The sequence below is a fragment of the Anabrus simplex genome, chromosome 1, assembly GCF_040414725.1.
Source record: "Anabrus simplex isolate iqAnaSimp1 chromosome 1, ASM4041472v1, whole genome shotgun sequence".
Classification (NCBI taxonomy): domain Eukaryota; kingdom Metazoa; phylum Arthropoda; class Insecta; order Orthoptera; family Tettigoniidae; genus Anabrus; species Anabrus simplex.
The window spans coordinates 1,054,254,089-1,054,269,930 of NC_090265.1; the positions used below are offsets into that span (position 1 = coordinate 1,054,254,089).

General features: G+C 39.4%; 1 protein-coding gene across 5 annotated transcripts in view; it reads right to left on the reverse strand.

The window, feature by feature from the left end:
* LOC136857954 (uncharacterized) overlaps window positions 1–15,457 on the reverse strand; it is a 184,989-nt gene extending 169,532 nt beyond the window's left edge. For 2 of the 5 annotated variants that reach the window (XM_067137090.1, XM_067137088.1), the window contains exons 1-2: window positions 15,112–15,457; window positions 13,030–14,324 (exon numbers count right to left, since the gene is read on the reverse strand). In XM_067137090.1, coding sequence (XP_066993191.1) covers window positions 13,030–14,324; window positions 15,112–15,172 — 1,356 coding nt within the window. In that variant the 5' untranslated portion in view covers window positions 15,173–15,457. Of the gene's footprint in view, window positions 1–13,029; window positions 14,325–14,845; window positions 14,994–15,111 lie in introns of those variants that run through there. The other 3 variants (XM_067137087.1, XM_067137085.1, XM_067137086.2) reach the window with 3 other exon arrangements.
* Between the last annotated feature and the right edge of the window lie 385 nt (window positions 15,458–15,842).

Here is a 15,842-nt window from a genome sequence, read left to right on the forward strand (position 1 = left end):
CTTCCATCTCTCACCACTGACCTACAGCGCTAATAAACACTAGGCCGCACATCGCAGCTACTGACTGCCGCCGGCCGCGAGATGTCATTACATTCCATTAATTATATCATTTAATTTTACTCTAAGGTTGGTGTCAAGAGCTGCACGAGCCTGACTCAAGAGCCGCATGCGGCTTGCGAGCCTCGTTGTGGCCAGCCCTGCTCTATAGATATCCATCTGGGTCAATCTTTGTTTAGGTAGTGGTAGTGATTATTAAGAGAAGTACAAGTAGGCAACCAACCTCTCGTGAAACTGATCATAAGGAAAATGGGAGAGGTCTGACACCAAAAATTAAAGGTAACCGCAAAAGAAAGGGAAGGACCACGAAGGGCGCTAAAGTCTCCATACGCTCGCAAACCTATAACCAGAGTAAGAATAAAACTAAAGCTTACCAAGTGAAGTCAGAAACGAAAAATGAAAGCGAGGAGAATGGCACAAGTGAAAGCAATGACAGAATCCCCTAGGAGAACAGTGATTGCCAACCCACACTCCCAAGTTGAGAGCGCCTGGACGCGTTACGAAGGACACAGGATACGTGGATGTATTCTACCACCCAAATGGGGTTCTTTGTTGAGGTAAGACTACACAAACTCACAGATAGATATTTACCAATCAAACAAATTAGGTAGTGATTGCTTCAGTCACTTCCCTATTGATTTTGTTTAGTTGACAAGTCTGTAGTATTTAAAATGACTACAGTAGCATCGATGTTAGTTTAGTTGATATATTTCAAATCCAATTTTTTTTTCTCTCATTTTTAAAAGATTGAACTGCAGGGTAGGTCTATCTGCTACACGAGTCTGGTAGAAATTTTTTTTGAAGTTATGTGGGATTCTACAGCACATTCTCGGGCAATGTTCATGTGAATCCTTCGTAAAGAAAAATTTGAATAAAATTCCACCAAAATTAAATGTATCTTATCAAATCAAAAAACAATCTATTTCATGATAGCCATCCACAAAGCATTGAAATTACTTAACACTCCCCAAGCCCTGTACGTAAGCACCCAGTATCGTTATCAGTATTGATGTTTCTGACAGTATAATTAACATTTATGATTAAAGTGGCACAAAAATGCCTCTTGGTAGAATTCCTCCACATAGTTTTATTCCTTCTACAGACAGGATGCAGTTTAGAATTTTAATCATTCACAAAAGGATAAAAACATTAATAAATCTGACAAGTTCATAATTACAACAATAATTAAGAACAAGGTAATATTCATGCAATGCTGAGAACAATTGCAACCCTATTACTCCAATGGCAGAAAAATAAATTTCAACTACCACACAAAAGAAATTCTATGACCCTTCTGATTGGAAAAATAATGTATACATCTGCTGTAAACAACTAAGGGCAGGCAATAAATAAGCATTCTCTAACAAGTTATTATAAAAAGTATCCCTGGAAACAAATTATGGGGACAAGTCCTTGTTAACTTGAAATTTGATGGTGTCCATGGTACAATTACAAACACACAAAGCTCAAATAACAATACACTATTTTGTAATTTGTGAGGTACAGCTTCCATACCCAGTGAGCGCAAGAAAGAATAGAGATCCAACATGGTCGGGCTCACATGGGCATTAGTTCACTCTAGGACCTACAAAATTACAGTAATACCTCGATGTTCCACCTGCAGCACATGTATCTAACCACGGCATGACTATCTTTTATTTCATGTATTCATCATAAATTATCAAAGCAATCATGTTAAAATAGTGCTGGTGTTCATAATATTAAAAGCAAACAGTTGTATCAGCATGTAAGTGTTTAGTTAATTTTTATTTTTAGCTCTGCACCCGCAGCGTACTTTACTTCAACAAAATGTTACCAACCATACAACCCCCAGAACTATGGTTTGGACGAGTGGTATTCACTAGTTTTCTTTAGGGCTTTTCGTTGGTCTGCATATCCTGACTAATCACACAACATGCTGGTCTAACATGTCAGGGTTGTTTAGCAGAAAGCCTCTCAATGAGAGTGAGCCCTCATGGCTCTGTTTCGTGTCAACCATTGGCCAACATTGCTTAGGATTTATTATTAATAATAAATATTTAATTCCACACAATGTGTATGGATACAAAGTATTAAACTTCTCTGCAGAGAAACCTTAGCGATTCTGTCCTTAATTGGTTTACATTCTATTAAGAATTCAGAGATTCACTCTTTACAGAATTGCGCTAGGAAAGTTTTTCTTTGTTTGCACTACAAGATGTGGCATATGTCACTATTACACAGGATACACACGCACTGATGGTATTTCTTATTTATGCATATTTTATAATGAAAGCTGTGCATAACCAGTCTTGTGACCACGTCCCAATTTGTATGATCCTCTTGCCAAGTCCTTAAAAATCGTGTCAGTGGCAAAGAACTCTATTCCTCTTCTTTTTCATATCCCGAAACAGTTCTTCATATCCAGGTCTAGATGGCAGTAACAGCTGTAGCCTCATCTCTTCGGCAAATGGAAGTTCTCCTGCCAGGATATCGACTAGATGCGATGGCGTGAATTTCAATAAGCACAAGCAATATGTTTCAGTCGATGATTGTGTCAGTAGCCACATGGAAAATGACACATGCTTCATTGCATTAGGGTGGATTGGCGAGTCCCTATCATTCATAATGAACACATCTCCTATACATGCAATCCAAGATAAGATTAGCTTCATTTACCTATAGCTATATTAGAAACTATGGGGGGCCTTCAGTGAAATATATTTAAAATAAAAATAATAACAATAATGAATATTGAATTTTCACGACCGCATTGTAATCGAAAGCGACTTTCAACCTATTAGGTCATGTTACGTACATTTAGTACGTATTGAAGAGATGTTAAGTACAGTACGTATTGAAGAGATGTTAAGTACAGAACAAAAATGGCCAACCATTCTGTACTTAACATCTCTTCAATACGTACTAAATGTACGTAACACGACCTAATAGGTTGAAAGTCGGTTTCGATTACAATGCGGTCGTGAAAATTCAATATTCATTGACTTGGCCCTCAACGGGCAACTTAAATGCACTCTACAGTGAGATGGTAGTAGTACCAGACCTGCAGCTTAGATCCTTTCCAACAGAACAAAGATGGCCTAGGCCACCATAGCTCAATTGGTAGAGCAACCGACGCGAAATCGGGAGGTTGTGGGTTCGGATCCCACTGGTGTCTGGTTGGCCATTTTTGTTCTGTACTTAACATCTCTTCAATACGTACTAAATGTACGTAACACGACCTAATAGGTTGAAAGTCGGTTTCAATAATAATAATAATAATAATAATAATAATAATAATAATAATTGTATGGCTTCAGTTAGTGTCCAATTTTGATGATCTGTTTTATTCTAGGCCTGCTAGATGGCAGAGTAAACCGAATCTCTCTTGGGCGTCTATGGCAGAGTTTTAGTTAATTTTGTTAACACAAAATGCGTCACCAGAGATATTTCACACGCTGGCATCATACTGCATGAAGTGTAAAATGGAGTCATTTCCACCTTTCAAAAATGAGACTACCTCTACCAGGTTAAAACCCATTATCTTGGGACCCAGAGGCCAACACTCTGCCATGGATGCACAGAGGAAGCTAATACCCTTGTCCGATGTCACAAGACATAAGTAGACTTGCCAACATAGTCACATTAACCTTCACAGTACAGCAAGCATTCCACAATCAGAGTGGACCAAACTTGAATAAAAAGAACACTGAACCCACACTTGCATGGCAAGTAAACGGTGTGTTATGCTATGAAACAGCATGCAGGCCTGTAATATCCCCTGGACAAGACCTACTCCCGTGACAAAACCGAGTATCATAACCAGTTTTTTTGTTTCTAAACATATAATAAACATTTACAGAAATGCCACTTAGTAGGATTCCTCCACACAGTTTAACCCTAGGAATGCCAAACTATTTTTTATTTCATTGTGCACTAACGGCAGGGGGAGGGTTACTTAATGTCAACATTTAACATTCCTTACAAGCAACTAAAGAGATCTTACAACAATGAGAGAGCTTATTTTAACTTGATCACGTTATCAGCTGTCAAACTTTCAATACAAATAAACAGCTGACTAGTCTATTGTTAAAATGCAAATATTTGCAAATTTTCTACTTTCAGTCTAGTCACTCAAGGTGGTTCTGTACAATTTTCGTCACATACCTGAGCCTAGAAACGTCACTGTCTGTAGAACAGTTATTCTTGTCTGAAAAAGTATCTTCACTTTCCGAGGAGGAACAATCACTTTTATCTTCATTCACGCAATTGATATAATCAGTCCCATTTTCACTTACAGTAATATCAGTCATCACATTCAAACCAGTTAGCTGGCTCGGAGAATATTTCAGCATCCGTCAGGTGCAAATCACTCATTGTGAATGCTCTTGGAGTAGACACACAACTATGCACTTTGTCCAGTTAATAATAATCATCATTTTATTGTGCACAATGTGCATAAACGATCACAACTAGATATAATAACGTGACAACTAATGAGCTCTGCATAAATACTAGTCCTTGATAAACTCACTAATCGAACAGGACCTCGAGGAACACTTCTGGATATATCTTTAACATTCTTTGCCACATAGCCTACACACATAGTTTATGTTTGGCTCATGAAATACACATCTTGAAGTGGAATTCGTGAACAGCCAATCTCATAACTATATGTCTCAGTTGGTAGCCCGTTTCCATCCATTTTCCGATCCGTCATGGCCTCCGTTGAGTAGAAGTCTTCTTATATGTCCCTCTTCTTTTCTCTTAGGTTATGCATCAGTTTATCATATGCTGTGCCTCCTGATAAAAGAACATTGCATCTCAGGTCCTCAATCGGGAAAGTCTCTCTCTCACGAGCTCATATACAAGTAGAGATTTTACATTCTTTGATACACTCAGGACTCGCTTCAGGTACCTGAATTTATCTTTTCCAGATCTTCTAATTGCTACACACTAAGAAATTCTCCTATGATCTCAAGCCCGTAGGTTAACACTGGTAGCACTTTTACTCAAAAGAAGACCATAGCTGTCTCCACTGCAATTTGTGTGATGTTCTCAATGTCATTCATCGCTTTCAGAGCTGCAATCATTCTAGCTTTTATATGGATCCTGAAACTGCTGCATGTGGTCTGCAAGGTTACACCTAGGTATCTGAAACTGCTAACACTGTGAAGGCGGACGTTATTACACGATATTGGCTCTACTTCATTTAGTTTACCTCCTTTCTTAAATACGACTAGTTCAGTCTTCTCCTCATTAATATTCATTTCATTCCTGTTTGCCCAGTCGGCTAGCACGTTCATCGCACGTTGTAGTTCTGTTGACTTTAGCCGTTGTTGCCATGTCATCAGCATACAAGTACATTACTGTGTCGGTCTTTTCTTTTATCTGACACTACATCTGAGGTGAAAGCGTTAAACAATACAGGGCTGAGTGGATCACCTCGAAGAACTACTACAGTCTGTGGCATCCAGTCTGATGACCCAGTGTCATCATCCATCTGTATATAATTCTCAGCCAACAGGTTGATATGTGTGTTGTGACATTAGATGTTCCGATTAACATCTCCAGCTTATCTACAAGCAGCCTTCTGTTTACCCAATCAAATGCCCTGGAATAGTCAATGAATGCCACAAATAATTCACTTCTTGGCATTTCTAGGGCAAGACGAATGTGATTCAGTAAATTCTCCAGTGCCATCGTTGCAGGTCTTTTCAGTCTGAACCCAAATTGCTCCGCTGGTAACGGTGGATCCAATTTATTTCTCACTCTCTTCATTAGGACCCTCCTCAGGAGTTTCAAACCTGTTTGTTCCATCGCGATCCCTCTGTAAGCACTCGTCATTTGAGTCTCCTTTCCACTTATACAGCATTCGGATAGTTGCCTTCCTCCAGTCTGTTGGGACCCTTCCATTTTCAAGACATTTGTTTAGTAAGGCACTCCACACCAGTAACATTTCCCTCACTGTCTCTTTTAGATGCTCATTTCTGACTCCATCTGGTCCTGGTGTTCTATTGCTTCTTCCTTCGTTGATGGCCTAAACAATTTCATCTTCCGTTATGATATCTGATGGTTTTCTGTGTTCTGGATACTTGAGTGTTTGTCTCGTGTCTCTCGAAGCAATTGTTTTGCTGAGATGTGATTTCCATGTTTCCATGTCGATAATAGAATGTATTTTGCTTATTTTCGGTCGTAGAGTCTTGTATGGGTCCAATTTTGCTTCATCTATGATCCTTTTCTGTTGTTCATCCATGTACTGAATCTTTCTCCTCTTCAGGAGCTCTTTGTACTGTGCTCTCTGCTGCCAGTACTCTTGCAGGTTTTCCATGTTCCTTCTTTCTCTTGCTCTGTTCAGTTTTTCTAAGGTGCTTCTTCTTGCCTCATAACATTGTTTGTCGAATCAAGGTTTTGACCTTGTTGTCCCCAGGCTTACAGGGGCTGCTTTTTCATAGCAATTTGCTATCAACCATGCTGAGGGATCTATTTCACCTTCATCTATCATTTTCTTCACCTGGTCGATCTGGCTTGTCTTTGCTTTCACTTTCTGATTTTGACTACCTTCTCTTGGTTCAGCTGCTGCTTCTTTCTTCGTGATGATGGTCTGCGCTCACTGGTACGTGCTTTCTTACAACGGCACCTTCTTTGAGGATCAGCTTTGTTGTTCCCGATGTTTTGAGTACCCTTGAAAGCATTAAATTTATTGTGCTACCACCATTTGGTCTTGCGTATGTCCATTCCTGTTTCTTGTTTAACAGCACAAATCCATAACTCCTTCAGTTTTCCAGCTGTGTTTATCTACTGAACAGTTCAAGTCACCAGCAATTAACACCTTTTCTTCTTTATTTATCACATTCAACGCATTCCCAAGCGTATCAACAATGTCTACTGCAGTGCGTTCAGGGCTGAAGTATACTGCCATGATCACTTAAATTTTTGTTTGTAAAATCAATAGGTTTTCAACTCTCAACAGCTGTTTACACGGGGTTAGATGAGGTTTGACGAGTACTGACACCCCTCCTGATGGTCGTCCCCTTTCACCGAGTTGATTGGCATACACATGGTATTTGTAGTTGCCTCGCAACAGTCAACAATGAAACTTTAAATTTTACTCTATGTGCCAACAATAGGCCTACTGTAAGTAAAGAAAATGGCTGCCAATACAAAATAAGAAATTTGTTACGTCAAATACAGACTTCGTGCCCACTTGTGCTTGAATGTCTCTGTACCACCTTCAGATTGACAATTACCAGACCAACTAAACCACTCGGTGTCTTGTTAGTAACAATAAATAAATTTCACATCCTTTTATTTCAAATATTAAATGAAATAAAGGAAGAAATAGCAGGTGGTGGGTACTAAGTACCCCCGCTCCAGCAAATGGTATTTCTATCTAGAGCTACTAGATCTCTTCCTTCTACAGAAGGACATATTTTAGAATTTCAAGACCCTGCCTTAGACCACTGATCTGGACAGACCACATTTGCAAGGCAAGCAAAGGGAGGTTAGAACGATCACATCTACCACACACCATAACAATTTTAAACTTCACTGCTTCCTTTTCACCATATGTAGCAGCTGAGTGGCCACATACAATGTGAGCTCCATCATAGACAATATGAAAATTGCTTTCATCAGTCAGCCAACAGAAATACAGAAAATGATTGCATTTGGCAGATTAACATTGGGTCACTTTTTAATCCTTCTAAATCACCAAGAATACTTCTTGAGTGGGTGGTGGATGATGGTGTCGTGGGTCCCTGGCAAACATAAAAAGGATCTCTCCTATCTAGTACTCAAGGTGGTGGTACTTCGATACCAGGTTCAGATGCTGGAAGCACAGAAAAATAATATTTTACAATACCTGAAGTAGCAAAGTGGGGAGATTTTTCTCGATGCTTGCCAGAGACCCACCAAACTGTCCCTTGAAGTATTTTCGCTAATACAGAGGAAATTAAAATGGAGACTGTGTACATCTGATATTTGCAACCATTTTCTATGTTGCTACTGGCTGACTTTGGTCAGATGTTATGAGGACAAGTTGTCTATTGTCTCGGACAGAACTCGCATCACGTGTTCCCACAAGGCTGCCACTTTCATTGAAAATAAGGAAAACTGTGCAGTTTCAAATTGTAATGTCATGCGCCCATAACCGCACATTTTGGCTGGACTCCAGGGGGTGCTAGAAGCCTACTGGCTGCTTTGCAGCCCCAATTTGGAAGCGTATTTGCGTGCCTCCAGCCCAATGGTCTTGTCACTAGCCTGATCTAACCAATCCCGTCTAATGGTCTTGTTAGATGGTGATGGTGGTGGTGGTGACTGTTGTTTTAAGAGGAAGTACAACTAGACAACCATCCTCTATAATGGCCTTGTCACTAGCCAGACCTATGGTTTTCTACAGACCATATCCTAACCTATCCAAACGAATGGTCTTGTCCAGATCAATATGTTGAAGCTGTAACCAATCTCTCATGTTATCCAGTAACTGTAAATTGAAATGGCGTATGGCTTAGTTTTTTTTTTTTTTTGCTAGTTGCTTTACGTCGCACCGACACAGATAGGTCTTATGGCGACGGTGGGACAGGAAAGGGCTAGGAGTGGGAAGGAAGCGGCCATGGCCTTAATTAAGGTACAGCCCCAGCATTTGCCTGGTGTGAAAATGAGAAACCACGGAAAACCATTTTCAGGGCTGCCGACAGTGGCGTATGGCTTTTAAGAGCTGGGAGTGTCCGAGGACAAGTTCGGGTCGCCAGATGCAGGTCTTTCGATATGACGCCCGTAGGTGACCCTAGGCAACCTGCGTGTCGTGACGAGGATGAAATGATAAAGATGACACATATACTCAGCCCCCGAGCCAGCGGAATTAACCAATTGTGGTTAAAATTCCTGACCCTGCCGAGAATCAAACCTGGGTCCCCTGTGACCAAAGGCCAGCACGCTAACCATTTAGCCATAGAGCCAGACAGTAGCTGTATATAATGCAGGCATTGGCCAGCCTGTGAGCTCATCGGAGCAATGCCTTCGTGATGTACAGGCCGTACTGTAACTCCAATGACATCACACAAAAAGGTGAACAGTTTCCTCCATCCGACCTGCGCAATGCAAGCATATAATACGACTGTGCCTTATAGTTAAGAAATATTCCCATATGCCATATTAACATAACAGATGAGATCATTAACCCCTGTAATTGTTTCATATCTCGTAAGTTAGGTGTAGGTAATTTCAGGAGTAGACTTAAAATGTGATCAAATTGATCAATGCATAACAATTGATTTACTCCACCATGTACCTAACAATTCATAATTATTGTGCATTAATAAAAATGTCTGACAGTATCCTTCAAGGAATTAAGTTGCATTGCTCGTTACACCTAAATACTGTCTACTAGCAATAGTTTAATTTGAATTGTTTAAAGCATATGTATAATAATACCAAAATCATTTATTAGAAGATTGGGTTTTATAAATTGCATTTAGTTCTACATTTTAGATTGGATTTTGCTTTTACTTTGCACGTTCTCAATATTACCTAATTCCAGAAATAACACAAATATAGGTTCATTTGGTTACTAATCATCTGGGCTACTTTTAGACTCGCTGTGTATCAACAATAAAAAGCACTGCTATAAATCTATACCTATAAGAAGAAAGTCAAAAGTAGAACTCACTATCAGCTCGGAAAAATGAGTGAAACTCCTAATAGTTACATTTTCGGTTAGGATTTTCGTCTTCCATTTATGTCTCTTGCCCTCATTCGAAAATGAGAATAATGGTGTATAGTCACTTGTATAGTTGGATTTATGTCGTGGTGCACATAACTTCTTGGCATTGTAACAATTTATTTAAATTTGCAACACATTATATTTCCACAAAAACGTGCTTAACAATAACAATTTAATGAATAAATCTGATGAGAAGCATTATGTCCCTTGAATTTTCATTACTCACAAAGTGAAAACAACATACCTAACCTAAACTATGAGGTCTCATTGTCTCAATAAGAGCCGTTTATGTAAATGCTGAAGTGAAAAATATGTACCACTTTTCACGAGAGTTTAATCCTGATGTAAACAAATAGGTGGAGCACCTAGCCTTTGCACGTGGACATACACGTAGTTGATTGGAGAAGCAACAGTCGCACTCACTCTACTGTATGCAAGCTCGAAGAAAAGTAGTACGTCGCATTAATTTTAGTTTATTACATTTAGAGAGTTTGGAAGAGTACGTAATCAAATTAAAATATGGTTGTCATATATACCGGTGTATATATGTATATATATATATATATGCTTTTTTAAATATAAAATAGTGATTAAATAACGAGAAATGAAGGCACGAGGCGTGGTGTAATACAGGAAGACTTCTCGTAGTGGGGGAAAGTCCCAAGCTGTACAGTGTGGAGATAAGGTGTTACATCTTGCAGCAGCAGTCAGAGAGTATTCATAGTGAGAGAAATAGAGCAAGAGGTAGGAATATCGCGTGTAGTGAAGCACAAAAGAGGAAAACCACTCAGAAGTGAATGTGTTCAATAAAATAAGTGAAAAAAATCCAGATTTAGTCGTTTATTCAGAAGATCATATCTTCGCACTGTCGTCGTATGCGATGCGCAGCCCTGTACGTCATAACACCAAATGTTGACGGGGTGGAGGTCGGTACTACACGCTCAGCGAATCACAACTCTTTCTTTGGCGGAGATGTTGACATACCATGTTTACATCAGGATTAAACTCTCGTGAAAAGACATATAGAGAAGACACATGCAATATACTTAAAACTAAAGGTCTGTCTTTCAACAGCAACAATTATCCAAAGAATGCTCTCACTCACTGTGTATTACATTCGCAAATATAACTCATAACATTCGTTTAGCAGCCCTAATCGATCAGCTGATGGGCTTGGCGCACTTTCTACAGTACAGCCTGTACATTACAAAGGCAGTGGTCGGAGCCACCACCAGAGCTTTCGCCATGTTGGATCTATAACCTATACTTCACAAACCTGGTACGGAAGTTTTACTGATTAGCTCTATGCCCAATCAAGTTTCTTCCCAATAATTAACTTGGTACTCAGGGTCTCACTACACATCATTTTTCTATGCTTTTTCTTTCCTGCTATGGGAGCTGGGTATCGAAGCAACACCAATTAGAAGTATATCACCCCTTACACACAAAGCCAGAACTGCAGATTTGTACAGTTTTCTTTTTTGCAATTTGTTTTAAATAGCACGGAGACAGTCTTATGATGATGATGGAATAGGAAAGAGCGGCATACGTTCAGTTAGCGCAGCATTTTACAGACACCTAGGCATGATTGCACTGTCCCTTTGTTTCTTTCTCGCTGACTTCTCGTGGTCGACGACGTGATTGTGCAGTGCACATGGCTGCCAACTCTTAGGTGCAGCAGCGCTACTTTTAAACTTGCGAACTAGTGGTACAGTGGTAAATTCTTAAATGCGACAGTGCTACTTCTGAACTTACGAACTAGTGATACAATTAGGCCTCTAGAATTCCGTGGAGTGGTACAAGCGCATTCTGTGTTGGACAGTAGCGAAAAGCAGTTTGTTACGTGCAGCAGATGTCAAACTAATAATATGTTCTGGGTAGAAAGGGTCTCAGGATTGAGAGCGCAATGCATTTGATGTGACATGTGCCCACCAACAACTGTCGATTGCAAGCGTGCTATATTCTCCTCTACATTAAGGTAACAGAAAATTATTGTTGTTCTGTATTGTACATTGTTCAGTTACAGATTGTATTTAGTTGTGTTTTTATTATGCACGGGTTGGTAACAGAATGCATTTGACTTGATTGGTGGAAATGACGTCATAACCAATTGTATCTCAGCCAATGGAAATGCTACTGCATGAATGAGCGATAAAGAATGGCCGGTTATGTGAATGATGTTGATCCAGAAATATCACTGTAATATTTGTCACAAATGAAAGGCACTGATTTACTCAAATAAAGTCTCAAATCCCAGGTTGATTAAGAAATACCGTCATAACTAGCAAAAAATAGAAATACGTATACGTATTTACTGGCTGTAAATAGAAGTCCATGGTGTTACATTCCGCTGCTTGCGCCATCTTATGTTTCTTTCTTGAGGTCCAGGGCTGGCACCGATGAATGGGAGTGCTATGTCTGCGATTTTTGTTATCTTTGTCCATATGTCTTGCATTCCAATAAATCGTTTAATGAATCCGTTAGTGCACTTGAAGTGACAGCCCATCAAATTACATCGAATGAGAAAAATCAATAAAACGACACCAAAAAACTTCAGTGAGCAAAGACAACATCACAGACGATAGCCCATTCTCTTTGGACGACAGTGCTGGACAAACAAAACACTTACGGAGTGCTACGACGTAGCAGAAATAGTTGTTGTAAGGCAGTAAAGTATGTATTCTCTAAAATAAAATATATTGTATTATTTCTTAATCAACCTTCGATTTAAGACTTTATGTGAGTAAAAGAAATTACTATCTTCCATTTGTGACAAATATTACAGTGATATTTCGTGGATCAACATCATTCATGTAACCGAATAGCGAATGCTAAATTACATTAGGTTATAATAGTAAACGTACTTCTGGGGGCTGGAGGGTGGGTCCCTGGCGTCGCAGTGAACCCCTCTATTCTCTACAAGGTATTCCACATAAGATCTGTACTATTTCAAATCCATTAAAATGGATTTGCCCGGTAAAAAATAGGAAACTATGAGAAACCATTTTTAAGGCTGCTGACTGTGGGGTTCAAACCCACTATACGCTGACAGCTACGTGACCCTAAACTCGCTCTAATTTGTATTGTAATTTCCTTTTGGTGTCTTAGCACAGTTCAGTATAATTTAATCCGTCATTTTATGGATGCCTATTAAATCTATAGTAATACATTCCGTACTTGTTTTATGTGCTCACATTCACAACTCAAAGAAAGAAAAACAAATTAACTTGCAATATTTTACACGATATTACCAATACAATACAACTTACATTATGCATTGAAATTGGAGCCGCCTGAGTCATTCGGATGACTTGACCAGACTGTGGAACGATGCCAGGCTGGAATGTCGGTTGGCCACCCACTAGGCCAGGCCACCCATTACATACAGGCTGAACACCCACTGGATTCATATTAACTGGCGGAGCAACAGGGGCTGTTGGTGGAATGGGAGCAGTCCGTGGCTGAGCAGTTGCTGGGGTAGAAGTCACTACTTTGTTGGTTGTTGCTGTCTGATGAAGAGAAACAGCGTTTGTCGTGGAATGCTGTTGGGCTGGAGGCACACCTGGTTGTTTCGTCCACATTCCCGCACTAGTCACACTCCCTTTATTACTCGCCAAAAGGAGCTGAGAATCTACCACCTTACTCGGCCAATACTCCTCAAATTCAGTTCCAGGAGGAAAGTAACTCTTGATATCATTTAAACTTATAACTGAACACGTTTCACTGGCAAACAACTCGTTACGAATTCCTTGTACTTTACAGCAAAATTTGAGATAAGCCAGATCCCAACCTTCCAACTTTTCTGCTTTAAGTTTTAAATTATCTGTTTCACCCTCAAAATAGAATAGTGGGACATATTTATACCCATCACGTACAGTATACGGCACAACCGATTCTCCATTAATACGAATAAAGCCACATTTATCTTTCGGATTATTTGAGCTGAGTAACAGCTTATTATAACAAACATCCAGAAAATTATAAAACTCCCCCGCATCCTGCAACCGTACTACTAAATCCTTCGTAGTGAAAGGTTCACGACCGAACTGCCCTTCACAATGCTTCACGTTAACTTCATTAAGCAGTCTTGCTTCAGCATCCGTTATATAATAGCTTCGGATACAAGTACAACTATAAATATCTGAATGTAGATAGTTCAGGTACTTACTTAAAAGTTTCGATTCTACCATACGCACTGCACAATATTTCTCACTATATCGAAATATAAAAGGAACATGACACTTGCCGAGAGTAACCCATCCAAACCTTCCTCTCACACTTTCCTCATCACAAGGCGGTTTTTTGTCAGAATCCACAGCTAGCCCAGGTTTCTTATCCCCACCAGCAGACTTATTTTGTTGACCATTTCCTCGAGAGAAATAATTTAATATGCCTGGCTGACCAGGCTGCACAAGTTGCGTTGACCCTGGACCTTGACTGGGGGTCCGTGTTGTAGTTGCCATCTTCGCCTTGTTCGCTTCCACCATTTTTGCTGCCAATTCTCGGATTTCAGCTTCATCAGGATGTTCCTGCTTCACTCGTATGTTTTCAAACCCTGGAATGACTGAACAAAAAGATTATATTTAGACATGTTTGCTTCCCTAAAACAAGAAGGAATGAATGAATTGATTAACACAGTTCAACACTAACTTGTTAAACAATTTAATAATTTAATTTACTATAATTTACAATATTAAATTGAATAACACCATATAGATAAAGCCTACATTGATGTACCAAAAATGTATATATGAGAAAATACAAAATAAGAAGAAAATGATTCTACAGATAAATGAAGTAAATCACTGATAATACAGAATCTTCTAGGTTAGGTTCCTGTCACTTCACATCAAAACACAGGTGCGTTTGCCACTGCTGTACACATTTGTCAACTGTCAAAATCTCCAACAAGACCCATAAAAAGTAAATCCAAATGATAACACATAAGTGAACTTCCAAGTCATTTTCCGTCGATTTTAGCATACTTTTATCAATATCGTAGGCAAAAACCTATAAGCTATAATGAGGTCAGTGTTCTGTTAATTTATCGATACAACTTTACTCTAATATTAAACACATACGTACCACCGCCTATAGACGTCATATCTCTCGGTGGAAGAGAAAAACAAAATACACTACTGTAAAAACACTGCTCAGCCGCGTATAAAATAAGGACTACAACATTAATTTTCGCGGTGGCAAAGACTGGAGCTACAAGCGGTCCCCCAGTCGAACAAACACTTGGTACAGAGGTTATAAAGGATGTGAGTAAACAAAACATACATCTTCTAGATATTCTCTGTCTAGTGTTTTTAGAATATCCACGTCGTCTTTAGTAGTATTAGACTTACCTTCTTTTGTTGTGGCTCCCTTCGCATTGCTCGATAAGGCGGCAACCGAGGATAACGCCATTATACTTTCACGTTGCTTCAGCCATGTAACAATTGAAATGAGAAGAGCGCGTATAACCCTACAGTCTAGCCTGGCACTAAACTTTCAGTGTACACTTACTAAATTACATTTCTAATAACTTCAAGTTTCTTTGAACACAGAACATGGTAGATAGTCTACTGGTGTTTCGTACTCTTTTTGCGTTCATGTACAGAACGTCACACATTTCTTCTCGTCGATTTCAAAGCCAAAGGGAAATGCCCCGTCTAGCCTCGCACACAGGGCATCCATTTTCTGGTGCCAGTTTTTCTCCACCTGTGAGTCATTCTCGTCAAATGGCGGTCATTGCGACCAGCCAGCCAATCACAGCATGCCATGTGGATACAAATAAAAGACTAGAACTTCATTTCTGTGACGTCACAATATTTTCTGCCTACCCTGATGAAGGCTAGGGCTTAAATTTCCAAGGTCTTTCGAAGTATAGGAGATTACTGAAACAGATTTCGCTTTCTATAACAAAAGATTGACAAGGTTATAGATAAGATATTGTTGCCTAGACAACAATGGACTAGTTAATACATTATTGTGGAGCTATTTTTAGCAATTATTATGTAATATGTCAACAATTAACTTTTGTTCCTTAAAGCAAAAATAACGTGCATAACAAACATCCTCAGATGTTAGTTTATTG